The 22518-nt window shown below is 60.6% G+C and overlaps 3 protein-coding genes across 13 annotated transcripts; 1 reads left to right on the top strand and 2 right to left on the bottom strand.

The window, feature by feature from the left end:
* Positions 1–2454: 2454 nt before the first annotated feature.
* Positions 2455–9044, bottom strand: PAXX (PAXX non-homologous end joining factor). 10 transcript variants are annotated; one of them, XR_013404615.1, is made up of 9 exons: positions 8885–9044; positions 8747–8807; positions 8462–8511; positions 8194–8384; positions 8026–8094; positions 7775–7859; positions 7632–7673; positions 6135–6671; positions 2455–3389 (listed from the first exon to the last, which is right to left on the bottom strand). XR_013404615.1 is itself a non-coding variant. In XM_028834305.2 (8 exons), the coding sequence occupies exons 1-7, from the start codon at positions 9001–9003 to the stop codon at positions 7634–7636; spliced, it is 615 nt and encodes a 204-aa protein (XP_028690138.1). In that variant the 5' UTR covers positions 9004–9044; the 3' UTR covers positions 2455–3389; positions 7632–7633.
* On the top strand, positions 4790–6801 carry CLIC3 (chloride intracellular channel 3). Its single transcript, XM_015116335.3, has 6 exons — positions 4790–4920; positions 5685–5794; positions 5875–6000; positions 6150–6256; positions 6336–6511; positions 6597–6801. The coding sequence occupies exons 1-6, from the start codon at positions 4888–4890 to the stop codon at positions 6753–6755; spliced, it is 711 nt and encodes a 236-aa protein (XP_014971821.2). The 5' UTR covers positions 4790–4887; the 3' UTR covers positions 6756–6801.
* Positions 9045–18047: 9003 nt separating the features above from the next.
* Positions 18048–22074, bottom strand: PTGDS (prostaglandin D2 synthase). Of its 2 annotated transcripts, NM_001193930.2 has the most exon segments (7): positions 18048–18218; positions 18945–18967; positions 19516–19617; positions 19736–19852; positions 20496–20572; positions 20663–20802; positions 21873–22074. In NM_001193930.2, coding segments are annotated over 6 exon segments (573 nt in total). In that variant the 5' UTR covers positions 21987–22074; the 3' UTR covers positions 18048–18218.
* Between the last annotated feature and the right edge of the window lie 444 nt (positions 22075–22518).

The raw sequence follows: 22518 nt of genomic DNA on the forward strand, positions 1-22518 counted from the left end.
CCTCCCTCCCCTCCCTCCCTCCCTTTTCTTTTTTTTTTCTGAGACAGAGTCTTGCTCTGTCACCCAGGCTGGAGGGCAATGGAGTGATCTCAGCTCACTGCAACCTCCGCCTTCCAGGTTCAAGCGATTGTCCTGCCTTAGCCTCCCAAGTAGCTGGGACTACAGGCGTGCACCACCAGGCCCAGCTAATTTTGTATTTTTAGTAGAGACAGGGTTTCTCCATATTGGTCGGGCTGGTCTGGAACTCCCAACCTCAGGTGATCCACCCGCCTCGGCCTCCCAAAATGCTGAGATGACAGGCATGAGCCACCATGCCTGGCCTAGGGGCCAGGGTTTCAACAAACAGATCTTGGGGAGGACACATTCAGTCCATAGCAGAACCCTGGTTCCTTTTAGGGAAGATGGGCTTTGGAACTAGAATCTGAGTTCTGGTCTGCACACTGCTCCCGAGGTCACACTGCCTCTAGGCCCTCTCCATGCACAGAACAGAGAAATCTCGGCATAAGTTTCCACCAATACCCAACGCCCCCAGCCCTCTGGCTCCCTGAACAGGTGTGTGTCTCCCCTCAGAACGGAGCTGCTCAAACGTCACTGGGGTGTGGCCATGTGCAGGCGGAGGAGGATCACTGGAGCCCAGGAGGTGGAGGCTGCAGTGAGCTATGACTGTGCCATTGCACTCCAGCCTGGATGACAGAGCGAAACCCTGTTTCAAACAACAACAACAACAACAACAAAGCCTTTTGGAAGGGGCCTACAGGGAGGGGTGCTGGGGAAGGACAGAGTGTTCTAACCCACCAGTCAGTCCCAGAGCAGCAGCCCCGGGACCTCAGCTTGGGCCCCTCTAACGGTGGCTCCATGAACCAGGGGCAGGGGCTGCAGGGGACGGGAGGTTTAGGGATAACCCCATGGCCTGGGGGACCAGGGTCTAGTTAAGGTTAGTGGCTGTGATGCTGTTCTTACTTCAAAACATTACGAAATTGTGGTAGAAAATGTGGTATTACAAAAATGTGGTACAAAATGCAAACGGTGTGGACGGACAGGAAGGAAGATCGAACGTCTGTTTCTGCCTGTCAGGGGTCATCCCACAGATGGCTCCTCACGTCTTTTTTCAGCTCCGTACAAGCAGAGACTCAGAATGGCAGATCCTAATGCTGATTTTCTTCAATTTCCTGGCTTTTCCCCCACTTTATTTATTAGCTTGCTAGTGCTGCCATGCGAAGGAACACAAAGTGAGGGGTTCATAACATCAGAAACTGACTTTGGGAGGCCGAGGCGGGCGGATCACTTGAGGTCAGGAGTTTGAGACCAGCCTGGCCAACGTGGTGAAACCCCGTCTCTACTAAAAATACAAAAATTAGCTGGGCGTGGTGGTGGGCGCCTGTAATCCCAGCTACTCAGGAGGCTGGGGAGGAGAGTCACTTGAGCCAGGGCGGCGCAGGTTGCAGTGAGCCGAGATTGCGCCACCTGCACTCCAGCCTGGGTGACAGTGAGACTCCATCTTAAAACAACAACAAAAACAACAGAAGCTCACTGCCTAGCAGTCGGGAGGCCAGACACGGAGACCGAGGCTCGGGCAGGGCTGCTTCCTCCCCAGGGTCTTGAGGAGCATCCGCGTGGCTCTTGGGCTTGCAGATGTGCCACCCTGATTTCCACCCGCACCTTCACATGGCCCTCTCTGTGTGTCTGTGTCCAAACTCACCTTTCTATGCTGACATCAGTCATATTGGATTAGGGCACATCCTACTCACCACATTTTAACTTGGTAACTTCTACAAAGACCCTATTTCAGCCGGGTGCAGTAGCTCACACCTGTAATCCCAGCACTTTGGGAGGCTGAGGCAGGCAGATCTCCTGAGGTCGGGAGTTCGAGACCAACCTGACCAACATGGCGAAATCCTGTCTCTACTAAAAATATAAGAAAAAAAGAAGCTAGGCGTGGTGATGTGCATCTCTCATCCCAGCTACTCCAGAGTCTGAGGAAGGAGAATTGCTTGAACCCAGGAGGCAGAAGTTGCAGTGAGCCGAGATTGCACCACTGCACTCCAGCCTGGGCAACAGAGTGAGACTCTGTCTCAAAAAAATTTTTAAAAGACCCTGTTTCCACATAAGGTCACATTCTTTATTTATTTATTTTTCCAAGATGGTGTCTTGCTGTGGTGCCCAGGCTGGAGTGCGGTGGCACTATCTCTGCTCACTGCAACTCCGTCTCCCAGGTTCAAACAATTCTCCTGTCTCAGCCTCCCAAGTAGCTGGGATTACAGGTGCCTGCCACTATGCCATGCTAATTTTTGTACTTTTAGTAGAGACGGGTTTCATCATGTTGGTCAGGCCGGTCTCGAACTCCTGACCTCAGGTGATCCACTCTCGCCCTCGGTCTCCTAAAGTGCTGGGATTATAGGCATAAGTCACCGTGCCCGGCCCACATAAAATCACATTCTGAGGCACTAGGGGTTAGGACTCCAGCCTAAGAATTTATTTATTTATTTATTTATTTATTTATTTATTTTTGAGACGGAGTCTCGCTCTGTCACCCAGGCTGGAGTGCAGTGGCCAGATCTCAGCTCACTGCAAGCTCCGCCTCCCCAGGTTCACGCCATTCTCCTGCCTCAGCCTCCCGAATAGCTGGGACTACAGGTGCCCACCACCTCGCCCGGCTAGTTTTTTGTATTTTTTAGTAGAGACGGGGTTTCACCGGGTTAGCCAGGATGGTCTCGATCCCCTGACCTCATGATCCGCCCGTCTCAGCCTCCCAAAGTGCTGGGATTACAGGCTTGAGCCACCGTGCCCAGCCAGCCTAAGAATTTAAATGTAAGGGGACACAAGCCAGGCCATCTACCTAATCTCAGGCCCTCCCTGCAGTGGGCACGCATGGAGTCACCTTTTCCGTCCTTCTCCCTGGACACAACTGCAGTCTCCCATAGACGGCGGTGGCCGTGCCACGGAGCCATGCCACACAGTGGTGCAGCCAGCACTCACTTGCCCTTCACAGAGAAACCAACCAGGCGTGGTGGTTCGTGCCTGTAGCTTCAGCACTGTGGGAGGCCAAGGCAGGCGGGTCTCTTGAGCCCAAGAGGTAGAGACCAGCCTGGGCAACATGGCAGGACCCTGTTTCTAGTAAATAAATGAATTGATTAAACCAAAAAATAAAGAAGCCACTGGGCTGATTCCCAGGTGGGCAAGGGCACAGGGGAGTGTAGGACGGCCACCGCTGCTCCACAGTCCACAGCCCACACCCACAGAACGCAGTGGGGCCGCTGTGGCGATGAACCGAGTCTTGTTTGGTTTGTTTCTTGAGACGGGCATGAGGTGAACGGTCTTCCTGTATCTTGGCATTTTCTTTTTCCTTCTGAGCCACTGGTTCACAGCCTCTGTCCGCGCCGTCGTTTCTCCTGTGGGTTTGTGAGGGTGCGTCTGTCAGTGTTGAAGACACGGGATGCCCGGGCAGCAGAGCTGGGCTGGGGGCCTGGGGCTCCTCTGTGGTTGGCCATGTGCCTGCCAGGGATGTGGGAAACCAGCGAACGGAGCTATAACCACAGTACGAGAAAGCCAAAATATTAGGTCTTGGAATCGAGGTGGAGGCAGGATGGAGGGAAACTGAGGCTCAGGACACCAAAGGATAGGGGAGCCACGTGGCATTTCCAAGGCTCCGTGTGTCCAGGAGCCCTGACTGGCGTGGTATCCAGAGAAGTGTCAGGCTGGGCTGGCTGGGGCAGCACTGGAGTTCGGTCCGCCGGGGATGGGCGTGGGGCCTATACCAAGGCCCTGGGGAGAAGGTGAGCAGGCGAGCAGTGCCACCTCAGCTGCCCCGTCCGGGCTCGTGAGGCACCACACCGCCTGGGGGAGGTGTGGCCAGGCCAATCTTGTGGGCACCCCGGGTCTCTAGGTGGAGTCTCCCCTCGGTGTACCTCCCTGGGGCTGCCCCCCAAAGCATCAGGGCCCAGGTGGGATGGAGGCGCAGTTGACGACCCCAAAGGGCCAGACTGAACTGTGGGTTCCAATCACACCAGGAAGCTCAGAGCAGGCTCACACCTGTGGACCAGCACCGTCCCCTGGCCGCTTTCTCCCAGCCACGCAGGCTGTGGCTTCTACCCCGCTCCTGCTGCTTCTTTTTAAAGGTTAAGGGGTGGGGGTAAGAAACCTGTGCTGAGAGCCAGTGGGAGGGATGGGAGGTGGGGTGGAGACCTGCACTGCCGGCCAAACACCAAAGCCAGGCTGGCCTCCCCGCCCTGTTGCGGGCAGGTCTGGAATTTGAGCCCCGCCCTGAGCGGGGAGGGCCCTGCCTGACTGCTCGGTAGCTGGGAAGGGGCGGCTCCCCCAGGTGGGCCTACCACCCCTGCAATGCTCCGGTGCTGCAGATGGGGAACTGAAGCTAGGCTGGGCACCATTTCTCCTGCTCACCCACACCCACTGGTTTTCTGGGCTGGGAGCCCTGACAAGGGGTATTTGCCGAAGGCAGAGCCATAGGGCAGGTTCTGAGCTAGGTTCACGGTGGACGTGGTCCCGACCCAGAGCTACCCCCTCCCCAGGTGACACTCCCTGCACCCTTCTGGCCTGTAGGTTCTCCCTGTGCCCCGCCCCCGGTCTCCACCCACCACGCTGGCTGCCAGCACACTCCGCACTGGGTGGGTGGCTCTCTGTGTGCACCAGACTCAAGTCCAAGGCAGCCCCCCACACCATTCCCCCACCCTGAGGTCACACCCTCTGGCTCAGATACCCCAGGGCCAGGCTGGTGTTGCTCAGGCAGCCAGTTCTGCGCGCTGGGCAGCTTCATCTGCCCGCCTAGGTGGCTCCACGGGGCGGGCCCCTTGGCCAGGGAGGGCGGGGCGCACAGGGAGACTTAAAGAGCGACCCAGGTCCCCACCCGGGCCTGACCGCGCAGCTCCCACCATGGCGGAGACCAAGCTCCAGCTGTTTGTCAAGGTGCAGGGCAGACTGAGCTGCAGGGAGGGTGGCTGGGAGGGGGTGCTCTTCTGGCTTTGCTTTCTGGGGCAGGTTGTGGGGTGGGCCTCCCCAGTAATGTCTGAGCCCCTTCCTGTGGGTGGCTAAGGGGACTCGGGCAGCCCTACAGAGGCTGAGTAAAGTGGGACCCAGAAAGTCACCCAGAGAGGGGTCCAGTGGCCCTGGTCCTGCTCCCAGCCTTGGCTCCTGGGCCCAGCCCAGTCTTCCGGAGGAGAGCCCCTTGGTGGGGAGGTACCAACCCAGCTGCCAGTGGTGGAGCTTGAGGTCAGTGTTCCAGGATTGGGGGTGCTGGGCCAGGCAGCCCCATCAGCTCTCAGGTCGGGGACTGGCATGTGGGGGCTGGTGTGCTGCTGGCCACAGCGCCCAGTCTCATGTGTGAATCACTCAGAAAACAGCTTGTGGGGCCTACCCCACCCTTGCAACCAGCTTTTGGGGACTGAGCCCAGGGGCCTGGCCTGTCCAGGCTCTGATAAGATTCCAGCGGCCAAGCCCGCTCCAGGCTTCAAGGCTCCCAGCAGCTCTGCGTCCCTCCCCATGTCCTGGGGACCAAGTCAAGGGCCCTTACTGGGCACTTGGAAGTCGCGCCGACCAAGCTGGAGCTCTGGCATCCCTCCAGTCCCGCTGGCAGTGGGAGGCGGGTCCCGCCCAGCCTGGTGGCAGGATGCCTGGGTCTGCTCCCAGCCCTGACCTCCCCCCCACCACCGCCCGCCACTCCACCCACCCAGGCGAGTGAGGATGGGGAGAGTGTGGGTCACTGCCCCTCCTGCCAGCGGCTCTTCATGGTCCTACTCCTCAAAGGTGTACCCTTCACCCTTACCACGGTGGACACGCGCAGGTGAGGCGCCACCCTGGGGACCCCTGCCTGGCCTCACACACTGGTGGGCTGGCCTCCTCCCACCCTGCTGCTGCCCACAGGTCCCCGGACGTGCTGAAGGACTTCGCCCCCGGCTCGCAGCTGCCCATCCTGCTTTATGACAGCGATGCCAAGACAGACACGCTGCAGATCGAGGACTTTCTGGAAGAGACGCTGGGGCCGCCCGAGTGAGAGCCTGAGCAGGGTGGGAGGGGAAGAGGGGGCGCCCAGGGAGGACGCGCACAGGACAGAGCCCAGGAAGGCGCTGTGGGGTACTGTAGGGCCGGGACGGGGCTGCCCCCATTCTGATGGAGTCTCTCACCCCCTCATCCCGCAGCTTCCCCAGCCTGGCGCCTCGTTACAGGGAGTCCAACACCGCTGGCAACGACGTTTTCCACAAGTTCTCCGCGTTCATCAAGAACCCGGTGCCCGCGCAGGACGAAGGTGAAGCAGGGTCAGGGGATTGGATGCCCAGGCGGGAGGGCGTCCTGGGCCAGGTCCTCACCTCGCCGCCCGCCCCTAGCCCTGTACCAGCAGCTGGTGCGCGCCCTCGCCAGGCTGGACAGCTACCTGCGCGCGCCCCTGGAGCACGAGCTGGCGCTGGAGCCGCAGCTGCGCGAGTCCCGCCGCCGCTTCCTGGACGGCGACCGGCTCACGCTGGCCGACTGTAGCCTACTGCCCAAGCTGCACATCGTCGACGTGAGCGCGGAGGGCGGGCGGGCGGGCAAGCCCGGCGCGCTGGGGGACGGCAGGTCCTGACTGCGCCCCGCGATCCTGCCCGCAGACGGTGTGCGCGCACTTCCGCCAGGCGCCCATCCCGGCGGGGCTGCGTGGCGTCCGCCGCTACCTGGACAGCGCGCTGCAGGAGAAGGAGTTCAAATACACGTGTCCGCACAGCGCCGAGATCCTGGCGGCCTACCGGCCCGCCGTGCACCCCCGCTAGCGCCCCACCCCGCGTCTGTCGCCCAATAAAGGCATCTTTGTCGGCAGTGAGGGTGTCCTGACATCTGAGGAGTCTCGTGATCACTTCCCATCCCCAAACCCCAGGGTGGGACGCTCAGCCTGAGAGCCCAGAACCACAGGGGCAGGAGAGCCGGGGTCGGGCGGGTCCCATCCTCCATGTTAAGAAAGCGCAGACTCCAGGTCTCCTGCAACCGGTGGCCTCAGGGATCTCCAGGACCGGATTGGGCTCCCAAACCAGTCAGGCCGGGGTGGGGCGGGGTGCCCCAGGTGGATAGGGGCTGGTACATTCCTCAATCCTGTCCGGGGGCAGGCACTCCCCTCCCCGCAGGGCACTTCCACAGCATCTCAGGGTCTGCACAGGCCTTCTCCTGTGTGCATCCTCCTACGGGGCTCCGTGCCCTGCCTGGGTGCGGCCTGGGAGGGTGGGAACAAAGTTCTAAGCCTTGGGGAGCCCTGGCCCTGCCTGGCTGGGCCCCTCTCAGCTCCTGGGCTGGCAGGGATGGAATAGCTGGATGGTCTGAGAGTGCTCACCTCCCTCCGGCCCAGCAAGGAAGTCTCCAGGGAACTGAGATGCTGCAGCATCTGTTCACATCCTGTGGCCCCACACCCAGAGTGCAGGCCCAGGGGCATTCCCTGATCCCTTCCCAGGCCAGTGCCAGGAGTCAGAGCCCCACCAGAGCCTCCAACAGAGGGAGCGGTTTATTTGACAGGGAAGGAACTTGAGGAGACGCCTTAGTCCTGGCCCAGGACAGGCAGGTGGAGGTGGTGGTGTGGGGGGGGGGTCTCTGATGAGGGCCTCGAAGACTGCCTGTCCCCTCACAGGCAGACTCCCCGTGGGGCCACACTTGTGCTGTACCTTCAGATCTCATCAAAGTCCACGCCACCAGCTGGTTTCTTACTGAGAAGGAAGAGGGGTATTACTATGGCACTATGGTGTGGAGAAAGGGGTGGGGTCCAGGGTTGGACCCTGGGTGCAGGAAGGGGCCGGTGGGCGGGTACCTCTTGAACCCAGGGTTGATGAGCGACTCTCCTGGACACCGCCTCCTGACCCCAGGTCCAGGGCCACCTCTCTGGGGATCTGGGTCTGTGGGAAAACAGGATGGGGAGGCTCCTGAACCTGGCAGCATCCCAGCCACAACCTTCTCTGAATAGGCAGGCATTCTCTCTGGAGCATGAGGCTTATTCAGGGGAAACTGAGTTCCAGATTAAAGCACACAGCCCTACTTGAGTCACAGGCATACGTGCCTTACCTGGTAAGAAGAGCTGAGGCCCTGCAGGCCGGGGACTCTTCCTGGGGCTGGCAGCTGTCTCTTCTGCAGCTGGGGAGGAAAGCCCATGGGAACCCCACTCAGTGCCAGGAGTGGGGGCAAGAGCAGGGGACCCCAGTGAAGGTATGAGGTGCCCACCCCCAATACTACCTGCCAGTCGCCGCTCCAGGCTCCACACGCGTTTTGCCAGGCCCAGTGTCAGCGCCTGCAGTCTGGAGGCTGCCTCTGGGCCTGGTACCTTGGAGAGGTCAAAGGCCAGTGCCGAGGGGCCCCCTGAAAGGGTCAGGGATGCTCTGTCCTCCTGCAGGGTCACAGCCACAGCTTGCTGCTCACAGGCTGCCCTGGAAGAGGAGAGGTGCTGAGAGCTGTGACAGACCCTCCTCCTCCCCACCCACCTTTCTCCCTGCTTGGGTCTCACCTGAACCGGGGGGTGATGTCCTCAGCCGCACTCAGACCAAAACGGGCTTTCTAGAGAGCACAGGTGCTTGTCACCAGCTGCCTGGAACCCGAGATCCACTGGGAGCACCCGAAACCTGCCCGACCCCAGAGCCACTTGGGACCCCTAGCCAATGTGAGGACTACAGCTACAGGGCGGGCAGAGGGTGTCAGAGCCTTCTGGGGAATCCCAGATGTCGGTCGCCCCATACACGATCTGGACTGCAGGGAGGGGTGTGGCGGCTCCCAGACCCGCCCAGTTACCCACGAGGGCCGCCAGGCTGTCCGGCGTGAAGCAGGTGCTCCAAAGCTCCGCGGCGTCGGTCACGCTGGGGGAGAGGGCCTGTCAGGCGGGGCCGCCCGCGGAGCTCCCCGCACCCCTACCTCCCCGCGGAACCCCACTCACTAGAGGTTGAAGCCGCCGCGGTCCCCCTCCCCGCTTCCCTCCCCTTCGCAGTAGCACACGAAGCAGGGCGGCTCGGGGCCCGGCGGCAGCGTGCAGAGCGGCGGCGACAGCGGATCCATGGCGCCCGGCGAGCGGGAACCCGGCGGGGCAGGGCTAGGGCGCCGGGAAGGGCGGGGCTCTGCGGGCCTAGGGCTCCTGCGCGGAAGAACGGCTTCCGGAGCCGGGTGCAGGCCAGTCGCGGGCTTAGGGAGCTTGCGCGGGGCGGAGTCTGACTGGGGGCGGGGTCTTTAGGTGGAGGCGGGGTTAGGGGGTTGGGTTAGGGGCGGAGCTAAAGGCACAGGCCGGGCCCGGAAGACCCGGTACCCGCGCGGGCTTCAGGCGACTAGAGGCCGGGTTTAGTGCGTGGGGCGGGCCGGAGCAGGGCGTCCTCGGTCAGGGATCCAGAGGCCCTGCCCCTAGCGCTGACCTCGCCGGGCATGGGTTTCGCGGCGGGATCCTGAGCTCTGGCCCTCGCGCCCGCGAGCAGCCCCACTCGAACCTCGCCCCCTCCCGCCCCCGCCCTGGCTCCACGTCCACCCGAGTCCGGGTTCCCTCCGTGGCGCTGTGGGCACATCCTGGAGCCCCGCCCTCCCATCGTCTTCACACACCAACGGGAAGCTTCCTAACCCTAATTGTGAGAAGTTATGGTTGGCCCGGCAAGGTGACTCACGCCTGTAATCCCAGCACTTTGGGAGGCCAAGGCGAGCAGATTGCCAGAGTTCAGGAGTTCGAGACCAGTCTGGCCAACATGGTGAAACCCGCTCTCTACTAAAAACACATAAAAATTAGCCGGGTGTGGTGGTGCACGCCTGTGAGGCAGAGGAATTGCTTGAACCAGGGAAGTGGAGGTTGCAGTGAGCCGAGATCGCGCCACTGCACTCCAGCCTGGGTAACAGAGTGAGACTCCGTCTAAAACAAACGAAAAAAGAAGTCACAGTACAGAGCGATCCCCAGGGAAGAAGACTTCTGTGCTCTCTGTCCTGCCCATGGTATTACTCCAGCTCCTCCTACGTGCCTGTTGTCCTAGGCCTGGACATCAATCAACAGACAAGGTCTCTGACTCCCTGGAGCTTGTAGGATCCAATAGGAGACACCACACTCTCAGGCAGGGCCAAGTGCCAGGAGAAACTGCAGCGGGTGCTATGAGGACAGGAGGAAGAGGATGGCTCCCACCAGGGACAGGGAGATCCCACGCAGAGGCCTGGCCACAGAAACAACAGTTCTGTTCAAGGCTTGGCAAGAAGGCCAGGTTGGCAGCATGGTGCTGTGGGGAGGGTCAGTGGGGTTGTAGGCTATGCTTCTGTATGGGAGTGCTCCCACAGCAAGCCTGCCTCACCTCCTCCTGCCTCCCAGTTCACTCCCAGTCCTGGCTCCTGCACCCTGGGTCTCTGCACATGCTGCTGTTTCTGCCTGGCACACCCTTTTCCCAGATTCACATGCTTCCTTGGGGTCTTTACTCAAAAGTCACTTCAGCGACACCTTCCCTGGTGTTGTTCTGACATTTCAGCACGCTGCCCAGCTCTCACGTCCCGCTCTCCTGTCGTTTTCTTATTTTTCACCCTTCTCACTGTAGAAAGTACACTTTGGCTTGCTTTATTCTGGCAGTTAGCCCCCTGTTATACCCTCCTGGGTTTAGACCTTTCTGCACTCCCCTCCCCTTGGGCTGGACTTAATTAACAACTTGCTTCTGGCAACCAGAATAGGACAAAATTGCTCTTGAATTGCTGGGTGTGACAAGAGGCAGCCCTAAGGGAATGCCGATGGCCAGCAAGGGAGCTGGGAAGCTGACGCCCCAGCTGAGCCTTACTATGAGACCACATCCTCAGCCGGCAGCTTGACCACAGCCTCCTGAAACTTTGTACCAGAGGCCCAGAGTCCTGCCCTGCTGACACTGGGAGATAATGCACTCCTGCTGGGTTAAGCTGCTGCATTTGGGGTAACCTGTCACTCTGCAGTAAGTGACCAGTACGCTTATTTATCCTGCCTATTGTCCATCACCCCAGGAAGTCCATGAGGACAGGGATTTCTGTCTGTTTTACTGCCAGTGTATCTGTCTTTTCAGCACTTACACAATGCCTGGCACGTACAGACACTGAATAAACATTATGAATGAATGAATGAAGGGGGAGTGGCGGCTGTTGGAGGTTTAAGCAGGGGTGGATGGGAAGTGGCACGACTGACTTATGTGTGTGAAGTCCGTATTCTGTGCTGTGAGGAGAGAGGACGGGAGGCTGCAGAGGTGGGGGAGAGGGGTGGACCATGAGCTCGGAGTGGAGGTGGAGAGAGGAAGAGGCAAAGAACGATCAAGGATGGCCCCAGCATTTGGGAAGAGAGGAACGGGGAGATTCATCCCCAAGATGACTGGGGTGGGGCAGATTCGGAGAAGATTGGGGGGCCTCTACTTTGTCATGTAAACTCTGAGATGCTGGCTGTAGTAGGCCCCAGGTATCAGGCCCTAATCCTTGGGACCTGTGAATACTATTATTTATGGAAAAGGCTGGGCACCGCATTCCAGCCTGGGCAACAGAGTGAGATCCTGTCCCCCTCCCCTGCCAAAAAAAAAGGAAAGAAAAGAAAGGGGTCTTTGCAGATGTGCCCTTGAGATGGGGCGATTATCCTGGATTACCCAGGGAGGCCCTCAGTGCCATCTCAAGGGCCTTATAAAATTGAGGCAGAGGAAGCCTTGAGACAGAAAAGAAGGCAGTGTGGCATGGAGGGAGGAACTGGAGCAATGCAGCCACAAGCCAAGGATTACAGGCTGCTATCAGAAGCCAGAAGAGGCCAGGCCCGGTGGCTCATGCCTGTAATCCCAGTGCTTTGGGAGGTTGGAGTGAGAGGATTGCTTAAGGCCAGGAGTTCAAGGCCAGCCTGGGCAAGACAGCAAGACCCATCTCTAAAAAGAAAACATTAGCCAGGCATAGTAATGCATGCCTGTAGTCCCAGCTACTTAGGAGGCTGAGGCAGGAGGACTGCTTGAGCCCAGGAGTTCAAGGCTTCAGTGAGATGATTGTGCCATAGTACTCTGGCCTGGACATCAGAGCAAGCCTCTGTCTCAACAACAACCACAACAACAACAAAAGAGAAGACAAAGAAGCTAGAAGAGGCAAGGAGGGATTCTCCCCTTGAGCCCTCAGAGGGAGCACAGCCCGGTTGATACCTTGACCCTAGTAAACTGGTTTTGGACTCTGGCTTCAAGCTACAAGTTTGTGATAATTTGTGGCAGCCGTAGGAACTAACACAAGACCAGAAACAAAGATTAGTTACAAAACATGACAAGAAAACTGCAAAACCTTCATTTCACTAGCCTCAGGCCGGGTCTGTGTGGACCTCAGGTGTTTATTTTACGCTTTGGCTCACACCCTAGTGTCATGTCCTGTTTCGTGGCTCACATCGGGCCAGCTTCAGCTACTGGCAGCTTTTGCATTGGCTTCCACGTCCTTCTCTGCAATACTTTTTTTTTTTTTTTTTTGAGATGGAGTTTTGCTCTTGTTGCCCAGGCTAGAGTGCAGTGGTGCTATCTCAGCTCACCACAACCTCTGTCTCCAGGCTAGAGTGCAGTGGTGCTATCTCAGCTCACCACAACCTCTGTCTCCCGGGTTCAAACGATTCTCCTGTCTCAGCCTCCTGAGTAGCTGGGACTACAGATGCCCACCACCACACCTGGCTAATTTTTGTATTTTGTAGTAGAGACGTGGTTTCTCCATATTGGGCAGGCTGGTCTCGAACTCCCGACCTGAGGTGATCCGCCCGCCTTGGTCTCCCAAAGTGCTGGGATTACAGGCGTGAGCCACTGCACCCGGCCGTGGGAGCAATTTTCTTTAACGCAGGATACATTAATACAGTGTATGAGATACAAGGTTAGTGGAGCTTTGCAAACAGAAGGGGAGGGACTACGAAGTCCGCACACACACACTTGGAGTTGGTGACGGAAGCAGAACAGCGGAGGGAAAGAGCTGACCTGGCACCCAAGGCGTAGAGCACCTGGAAGCTGGGCCGAAAAGAGGAGCAAAAAGTACAGAGAACGACTAGGGGAGTGGGGGCCAGTCAAGGTTTGGGGTAGCAGAGGTCAAGAACCAAGGGAGGTATTTGAGCAAGACTTCAGAGACGGAAGTGAGTGGGCTGAGTGGCTCCGGGAGAAGGGCGGTCTGGGCAGGGGTGACCTGGGCAAAGGCCCTGAGACACGTAAGGTGCTGGCAGCAGGGTGGAGGGAGAGGTGTGGATGGTGGGTCAGAGGAAAGCCTAAAAGAAAAGACCTTGCTGGCCACCATCAAGACTTAGGCCTTTACTCAGTGCGATGGGACCCACTGTGGGGTGTCGAGCAGCGGGGCCTGATCTGACCCATCTTGTGAATCCATCCCCTGGGCTTCTGGGTGGAGAACAGGCTAAGCGTGGGAGGCGAGGGACTCGATGCATCCAGGGCTGAACTGCAAGGCATTGTGGGCTGACCACAACTGGACCCACAGCCACCCCCAGAGGCTGCCCCACCGTGGAAGGAAGGAAAGGGCATCCCTGAGGCTGTGGAGAGCAACCTGCATTGCCCGGCTCGGAATCTTCCTGGGGATGCAGGGAGGATGCAGAGCCACTGTGCTCGGCCGAATGGTGTTTTCTGTTTTTGTTTGTTTGTTTGTTTGTGTTTGTTTTTGTTTTTGAGACGGAGTCTCGCTCTGTCGCCCAGGCTGGAGTGCAGTGGCGTGACCTCAGCTCACTGCAAGCTCTACCTCCCGGGTTCACGCCATTCTCCTGCCCCAGCCTCCCGAGTAGCTGAGACTACAGGCGCCCGCCACCGCGCCCGGCTAGTTTTTTGTATTTTTAGCAGAGATGGGGTTTCATTGTGTCAGGATGGTCTTGATCTCCTGACTTCATGATCTTCCTGCCTCGGTCTCCCAAAGTGCTGGGATTACAGGCGTGAGCCACTGCGCCCAGCCCAAGTGGTGTTTTTTAATAAAAAATTTTCTGAGCTGGGCCTGGTGGCTCACGCCTGTAATCCCAGCACTTTGGGAAGCCAAGGTGAGTGGATCACTTGAGGTCAGGAGTTTGAGACCAGCCTGGCCAACATGGCAAAACCCCGTCTCTACTAAGAATACAAAAATTATAGCTGGGCATGGTGGTGGTCACCTGTAATCCCACCTACTTGGGAGGCTGAGACAGGAGAATCACTTGAACCTGGAAGGTGGAGGTTGCAGTGAGCCAAGATCGCACCACTGCACTCCAGCTTGGGAGACAGAGCAAGACTCCATCTCAAATTAAAAAAAAAAAAAATTCTGACCAACTGAGAAGCAGAAATCATAGCATACTGCGCCCCGTAGACCCATCACCCAGATTAAACAACTATCAAAATGTTGACAAATTTGCAACCAGTATTATTACTATTTTTATTATTATTTTGCTGAACTAGGTACATTACAGCGAGTAGGCTATTTTCCTTCAAATTCTTCTAGACTTATCTGTAAAAGACAACACTGTCCTACATAGACTCAAGGCAGGGCAGAGTTTTATGCAGCGCCTCCTGTCCTCCTCGCCCTCCACTCTCCATGGGCAGGCCCTGGGTCAGGGCTGGGGATGCTTCGTTGGTCTCTGGAACAGCCAGGCCTGTGGGGCGGGACCTGGAGCCTGGAGTCAGGGGCCAGGAAACTGGGTGACCTGGCGGGCCGCCTGGGGATGGAAGCCGCTGACACTGACCGGGCCAGCCGCTTGGGAGGACCCTGAAGGCCACCTCCCGTGGCGGTGTCCACTGAAGCCTGGGGCGCCCGCTGCGTGGTGTCCGTGTCCCGCCCTCCCAGCGCCCCCGGTCTGGGGGTCTGGGTCCGTGCAGAGGTAGAAAAGTCCCAGAGCTGGGGCTGGGGCCCGCCCTGAGGAACCTCCCTGCCACGGAGCTGAGGCTCGGTCCCTCTCGGGCCAACGCCTGCCCAGACAGGCAACAAGGGGTGACCCGGCCCCTTTCCCAGGGCGCCCATGTACCTGGCCGCCCCCGCCACCCCTCCCTCCCTCCAAGAAATGCACAGCGCCACAGGCACTCAGGGCATTTATTGCGCTTGGTGCCAGGGTGTGGAGAGAGGGGCTCTTTGGGGAGGGCTGGGCGCACGGAGCAGCTGACCCCTGCAGGCACTCAGGGGCTGGACCCCTCACCGCAAAACAAGGAGCAGGTGAGGGGCGTCCCCTGCCTCCGCCCCTCCCGACGCGCAGCCCCGCGGTTGCCCAGGCTGCTGCCGCTTGGATCCGCCCGGATGCCCCATCACCCCCGCTCTCGCCCCCAGCTGTCCCGAAGGTAGAGGCCCCTAGGAGGGCCCATGGTCCGCGGCTCCACGTGACCGTGGTCTACTCACCCGGGAGAGCGCGCCCGCACACTGGTCTGCAGAGAAAGTGGGCCCGAGGCGCCCCCCTGGTGCCCCCTTCCTTGGGACGGAGGCCCCCGACCTGCCCCAACGCGATCTCCTCCTGGGAACACTGCCCTGGGCAACGTCTCACCCTCCCCCGAGCCCTGGGTCCCTTGTTCACCCTCACAATCCTTAGAGAACATGGGACTTTAGAATGACTTTAGAGGTGGGGACACTCCTGCTGGGGGTGGGGGATTAAGTACCTGCTCATGGGCACACAGTCTAGAATGCAGGGTCTCCAGGTCCCCCTTCCAGACACAGACACACAGAAGACGCACACATACACACATGCACACACACAGATACACAGACACAGATACACTGACAGACACACACATATATACACACACACATAAAAGACACACACACAGATAGACACAGACACTCAGAAACAGATACACAGACACATAGATGCATACAGCGATACACACACACAGACGCACACACAGAGGTACACAGCTACACAGAAGACACACACACACACAGACACACACACACACATGCAGAAATAGACACACACACAGACACAGCCACATACAGTAATACACACACACAGACATGCAGACACTTTTCTCAACACTGGGCCTCAGGCGGTGCTTCCTCCAGGGCCTGGGTCCCTCTGGACACCGTGTGGCTGCCATCTGGAGCTCTGCAGCACGGAGCCCTTAAGGACCCGTGGTCTGACCCTGATGTGCTGGGGACACCGTGGTCCCTCTGGACCTTCATCTGGCCTCATCTGAGGCTGAGTCTGACGGGCTTGTGGGGTCACTTACATGGGATATCCAAACTTGAGGGCCAGGTCACTGTTCTCCAAGGGGGTCACTAAGACCACAGGCATCTTCATGGTGTCCTTGGAGTCCAGGAAGTCCTGGTCATCTGACACCACCCCGACCATGTACCAGGTGCCCTGGAACTGCAGGGCAAGTGCAGGGAAGGCTGGAAGGCCGCCCCTGTGCCCTGGGCCTGAGCCCACCACGTTCTGTCCTGACACAGCTGCTTCCTGGCCAGGACAGGGGCCGCTGTACACACCTCCACCCTGATGCAGAACTGAGGGAGAGGGGCCTCAGCAGATGAGCAACTGGCCTCCACCAGCCCAGCACCGGCCTGTCTGCAGCTGGCACCCAGGGGGTACGGCTGGATGGGTGGGGCTGTGGCAAGGTCACAGGTCTATGTGGGGTGGGTGGGGGACAGTGAGGGGCAGGCAGCTGTAACTTGTCCCAATTTTGGGCCCTGGGGAGTGATGGGGGATGCAACCGAAAAGCTAGGATGGAGGCCTGCAGTCTTCCCCAGCCAACGCCTACGCCAGTCAGATGGAACAGGTGTGGTGGGGGGTTTCCCATGCCCCCAGCCCTGCTGAGCCTGGATCAAAGAGAGTGTGGACAGGGACCTGGGGTGCAGTGCCAAAGCTTGGAGGACTCATTGGAGAGGAGGAGGAAACAGGGCTGGGCGCACCTGGCTAGCATCAAAGTTGGCCTGGATGGGGACCTGGGCCTGGCCTGGGGACACCCAGAGCAGGGCAAGGAGGGAATTGATCAGCAGAGCCCAAAGCATCGTGCAGCAAGGTGGCATGGCGTCTCCTTGGGACACAAGAGCAGGACAGAGCTGAGGTGGCTCCTCTGTAGGCTTTATGCCCCCAAGGTGTCCGGGGGGGCCGCTGGCCTGGGACTGCACCCACTGTGACAGGCTTCTGATCGAGTTGCACGCTGCAGTGCTCTGGCCTGGCTCCCTCCACCCAACCCCAGCCATGCCTTGCCTTTCCTCCGGGGTGGGGCCGGATGCCTGGCAGCTGAGGGTAGTTCTGATGGGCCTCTGGGCTAGGGGGCCTGCAGCTCACCCCATCCTGCCTCTCTGGCCTTCTGCAGCCCCTCTGGGATGTTGGATCCCCACTACCTTGAGCTCAGGCACAGCCCTAAGCCCCCTTCTCCGGGAAGGCCACCCAGAAGCTCACCCTCACCTCTGACCCTCAGAAAGGTTGGCGCCTCTGCAGGGCCTGCTCAGGGGGGCCTGGTGGGCAGGTCACAGTGAGTCTTGCACATTGTGTACCTGAGAAAGGCTGCCTGGGTGGGAATCTGGGAGGGAGCAGGGATGGGCAGGGCACCGGTGGGGCATGGTGTGCCCGTGGTGCCAGGGCTCTGGCGAGTGGACAAGGCTGTGATCTGGTGGCCCAGGTCAAAGGGCAGGGGGTGCCCAGGGAACCAGAAGGGATGTGGGGTGTCCTGTCCCCAGCCCACTCTGTCAGTCTGTCCTGATGGAGGGTGGAGACGCTCTGGCATGTTTCCAACAAATGTTCCTTTTTTGTCCCCTGAAACCCTTATCTCCGTCCAATCTCAGTGTGTTAATCCCACACCTCAAGACACCCAACAGGTCCAAAGCTCCTCTGGGGCCTTGAGCCTCAGGCCTTTCCTGCTGAGGGGGTGACAGGGTGGGGTTGGGGGTGCAGGGTACCTGCCTAAGGGATTTAGATGAGTCACTGACCCCCCCCACCTCAGCACCGGCCTGGTGGCAGTGGCAGCTGAGGGGGTATGGCTGGACGTGTGGGGCTGTGGGGCAGGGTCACACGACTGGGCTGGGTGGGAGACAGTGAGGGACACCCCCTCCTAGCTGTCCTGACTCAAGACCCCACTGGGAGCAAACACTAGAGGGTCTGTTCCTCTGTTGACCTCAGGCTGAGGTTTTATAGAGCAGGAGGTCCAGGTGGCCAGGGCCAGGCCCGGGACTGGTGACGACGGCACAGACAGCCAGGAGCCAACCTACAGACTTGCTTCCGGAGTTTATTCCGCAGAGCCAGGAGGAAGCCCGAGGGGGCAGGGGTGCTTTGGCGGGGAGCCGGGGCAGGGGCTCGGGGAAGGAACAGAGCGGAAACATCCAGATCGCAGGGGTCACCTGGCTGGCTGCGGTCCCAGCTTCAGCTCTGGGGAGTCCTGGGGGGTGCAACCGAAAGCCGAGGATGGAGGACTGCAGTCTTCCCCAGCCCACCCCCACTCCAGTCGGATGGAGCAGGTGCAGGGTAGGGGGACTTTTCTCTGTCCCCAGCCCCGCTGAGCCTCGCTGAGAGAGCAAGATCCACTGCTGGGGCTCGGATCCCCGCTGCCCCAGGGTCTACAGACTCCACCCTTCCCAGCCCCAGGATCCACGGACTCCAGCTCCAGCCTATGCCTCCCTCCTGGGGGTGGTGGGTGAATCCGCCCTGAGCCTGCTCCCCTGAGCTCTCCCACGGCATCCATGCAGCGTCTTCGGACTTCCCCTTTCATCCCCAGTCCCCTCCCATCCCATCTCCCCCACCCTGGTTTACCCCTATCCCAGGTGCCAGATGCCCTTGCTGCCAGATGGCCCCTGTGGTATAGCCCCTTGGCCTTTTCTGCCTGGGGCCTCACACCTGCACCCCCCAACCGTGAGCCTTCAGGGGTCAGCCCTATTCCAGCCACTGGGACAGGTTTTCCTTCCGAGCCTTGCACCTGTACACTCGTCAGTGTGGGCAGCCCCTGCCCAGTCTCCTGCCCAGCCCTGGACGACGGCAGCCATCAGGAAGGATGGGTCTGCAGCACCAGGCTGTCCTGGGGCCCTGATCCATCGCAGAGTGGGTTGGGTGGATGTGTGTTGAATGAATGAATGAATGAATGAATGAATGAATGAATGAAGTGGCTCACCTATTGTTCCGTCATGCACTTATCTGCCAAGAAAGAAGCCGGGGCTGTCGTCAGAATCCCAGACTTAGGCCAATTTTCCCACCGGGCTTCCTGTCCCTCTCCTAATACAGAGCTCGTCTTGACTGAGCCCCCAAACTGCACAGACCCCCCCATCACCTCCCACCTCTCCCCTGGCCCCTCAAAACAAAGAGAGGGTCTTTCTTCACCTCTGCCGAGAGCAGGCTGTCCGCCCCAGGAGGCTGTGCCTGAGTGCAGTATGGTTGGTCCTCCTGTATCCCCCATAGGCACCCTCTACCCTATGCTCCCCACCAGGCTGGAGCCCCACATTCTGGGAGCTGCTAGGGCCTGGCACAGAGTGGGCGCCTGGTCTCTATGTCCCCCATGGAGGGGGCTCCTCATGAAGAGGCTGCAGGAGGGAGGTTCTGACTCGAACACTCACCCCCTCTGTCCCTGGCCCAGGCCTCGAGCAGGGCGGGGCCCCCTCCTCCCCTCTGCCTCTCCCTGTCAGGAGACTGCCTGCCTGCCTCTAATCTGACCTTAATCCTCTACCCATCAGATTAGGACCCCTTACCGGTTTGGGGCAGGAAGACAATGGAATCCTCTGTGAAGCCCTGGGCCTTGCAGAAGGCGGTAAATTTCTCCTTTAACTCAGCCCTGGGGGTCTGGGTTCGGCCTGGGACAGGGTGGAGACGGAGCTGGCCTCAGCGGGGGGATGGTGTGTGCCCTGCCCTGGGTCTTGGGGAGCCCCCTCTGGTCATGCCTGTGTGCGGGCGGCAGCGGCGGGCACGTACTGTAGAGGGTGGCCATGCGGAAGTCCTCGCCGGGGCCCTTGCTGCCCTGGCTGTACAGCAGGGCGTAGTGGTCGTAGTCAGTCTCCACCACTGACACAGAGTAGGTGCTGCCCCAGTCTGGGAACCCAAGAAACGACCCTGTTGGGGACTCAGCCCCACAAACCTCATCTCTGCTTCAGGGAAGGGGTGCACCTGTGGGCTGTGGGGGCACTCAGGCCCTCGGCTGGCCCGGGATGCTCCCCTACCCAGCTGCTCTCCAGTCAGTGCCCTGCTCCCACCTGCACAGCCTGTGAACTCTGTCCCTAAACCAGAATCTGGGGCAGCCAGGCTCAGAAAACCAGGATTCCTGGTGCAGCCGCAGAACCCGCTGCCAGAACCCGAAGTGAAGAGGTTTCCCTGTGGGAACCATTCCCCAGGTGGGAGTGAGGAAGCCCCTGGGTCCTGGGGAGGAGAACTAGGAGGAGGCATGTGGAGGGGCCTTGGGGGACTGCTTATGTGGGGAAAGCTCCAGAGGGCAGGGGAGGGGCCTGGCAAGACACTGGTGGGCTCCAGAGAGGATCCAAACCCCTGGAGGAAGGGTCTCTCTGTCCCCAACACTTGTGCATGGGCAGTCATGCCCAGGCCTGGCCTTGGCCTCTGACGCTGGTGGGGCAGCCATCACCCCCCACCCCATGGATCTCCGCGGCAGGGGGCTGGCCCAGAGTCGCCTGCATGTGTCGCCCCCAGGCTGGGCTCAGGAGCTGGTGGAGGCCCCACTCACGGGGACTCCGGTAGCTGTAGGAGCCGAGGGACTCCCCGGGCTGCAGCAGCATGGTTCGGGTCTCACACTGGTTTTTCCTGTAGGTGGGTGACCTCGGGGTCAGGGGTTAGGCCCGAGGGTGCTCCTGGACCTCTCCGTCCCAGCAGCCCACCTGCCCGCTGTCCCACCTGAGGAAGGTGGAGGTCAGGTTGAAGCCACCATCCGCGGCAGGGGCCACCACCGACTTGCACATGGACAGCGCCGCCTTCTTCTCCTGGAGCCAGCTCGAGTTGGAGGCGAGGCCCGCGCTGAACCAGCGCCCCAGGAACTGCGGCGAGCGACCCCCAACCGCGTCGGCCAGGACCCTCCGGACCCACTGTTGCCGACCCGTGGAGGCGCCTCTGCCCCTCCCGCTCCAGTCTCCAACCCCGCCCCGCCCCCACGCTCAATCACGCCCCGCCCCAGGAACTGGCCCCGCCCCAGGAGCTGACCCCGCCCCTCACGCCCCCGCCCCAGGAGCTGACCTCGCCCCTCGGGCCCCTCACGACCCCGCCTCATAGGTTGGCCCCGCCCTTCACGTCCCCGCCCCGGGAGCTGACCACGCCCCTCACGCCCCTCGTACCGCTCCAGGAGGTGGCCCCGCCCCTCACGCCTCCGCCCCAGAAGCTGGCCACGCCCCTGGCACCGAGCACGCCGTCTGGCCACGCCCCTCCCGAGGACCGTCCCTCACCCTCACACACCGCCCACCAGCCAGCTCGGGCCCCTCCGCCCCCGGTCCCGATTCTGTGCCCCTGGCGGAGCGCTCGGCCCATACAGCGGGCGGCTGAGGACGTCGCATTCCTGACGGGGGGGGCGGGTCTTCCGCTCCGCTCCGCTGACCGCTGGGAGTCTCCTCGACGTCGGGGAGGGGCGCGCGGCCGGGGAACCCGAGCTCTGGCGCGTCCCCGCGCAGCTCCCGGGCGAGAGCGCGCGTCGCTGGCTGGCTGTGCGGTGCGCGTCCCCCCGACCCCCCACCGCGCACGGCGTTTTTGGCGCCATCCTCGTGCCCCACCCGCCCGTGTCCTGGCACCCAGGTGTGGAACGTGCGTTCGTGTGTCCTCTGGGGGTCGCGTGCCCGTAGGAGTGGCCGTGTTTGGATGGCGTGGGAGCGTGTATGGCCCTGTGTCTGCGTGGCCCATCAAGGGAGACGGGACGTGGTGCCCAGGGAGGGCCTCTCGCGGTCAGCCTCCTGGGGCAGCTACCCAGCCTCCTTCCTGCGCGCCCGTTCAGTCCCTGGCCGGCACTGCCCGGCACTGCGGGACTTCACTCGCTCCTCCCGGGGAGAAGACCCAGCCGGAAAGTACCCTTCCCCTGACAGGGCCCTGTAGCACTTGGGGATGGCTCAGGGAAGCCCCTCACCTTGTCCGGCTGGAAGTTGGGCTGCACGGAGACCTGGGCCTCGGGTGCTGCCTGTAGGCCGCCCAGCAGCCCCAGCAGGACCAGTCCCATCCACAGCGTGTGATGAGTAGCCATTCTCCTGCAGCCGAGCAGGTGTCCGGGGCCTGGTGCCAGTGGTGTGGGAGAGCGAGGGAGGTGTGCGGAAGGTGTGCAGGAGGAGCGGAGGGCACTGAGGAGACCCCTATTTATGGGCCAGGCTTGGCCTCCACCCAGGGCCTGAGGACAGCCCACTGAAGACTCGTGATGCTGGGGGATGGGGTGGCCGGGCACAGCTGCAGCCTCGTCCCCCACGGGGCGCTTATGCAAGAGGCCTGGGCCTGCTGCCCCGGCTGAGGCAGTGTGGGGTGAGGCAGAGGCCCCTGCCCACTGGTCCCAGAGACAGAGCTGGCAGGGACCTTGCCCACCCTCCTCCTGCTGGCAGGGCACACCGACCCAACGGCCCTGATAGGGCAGAGGCTGTGTTTCTCAGCCATGCCCGCCTCCGAGGCCTCTGGTCTCTTCCCACTGGGGGCCAGGACCCACATCTCGCAGCCCCTACCATCATTCCCTTTCCGAGCCCTGCCACCCCAGAAGGGGACACAAAGCCCCACTTCCACCCTGAGAAAGC

The sequence above is a fragment of the Macaca mulatta genome, chromosome 15 (genome assembly GCF_049350105.2).
Source record: "Macaca mulatta isolate MMU2019108-1 chromosome 15, T2T-MMU8v2.0, whole genome shotgun sequence".
NCBI lineage: Eukaryota > Metazoa > Chordata > Mammalia > Primates > Cercopithecidae > Macaca > Macaca mulatta.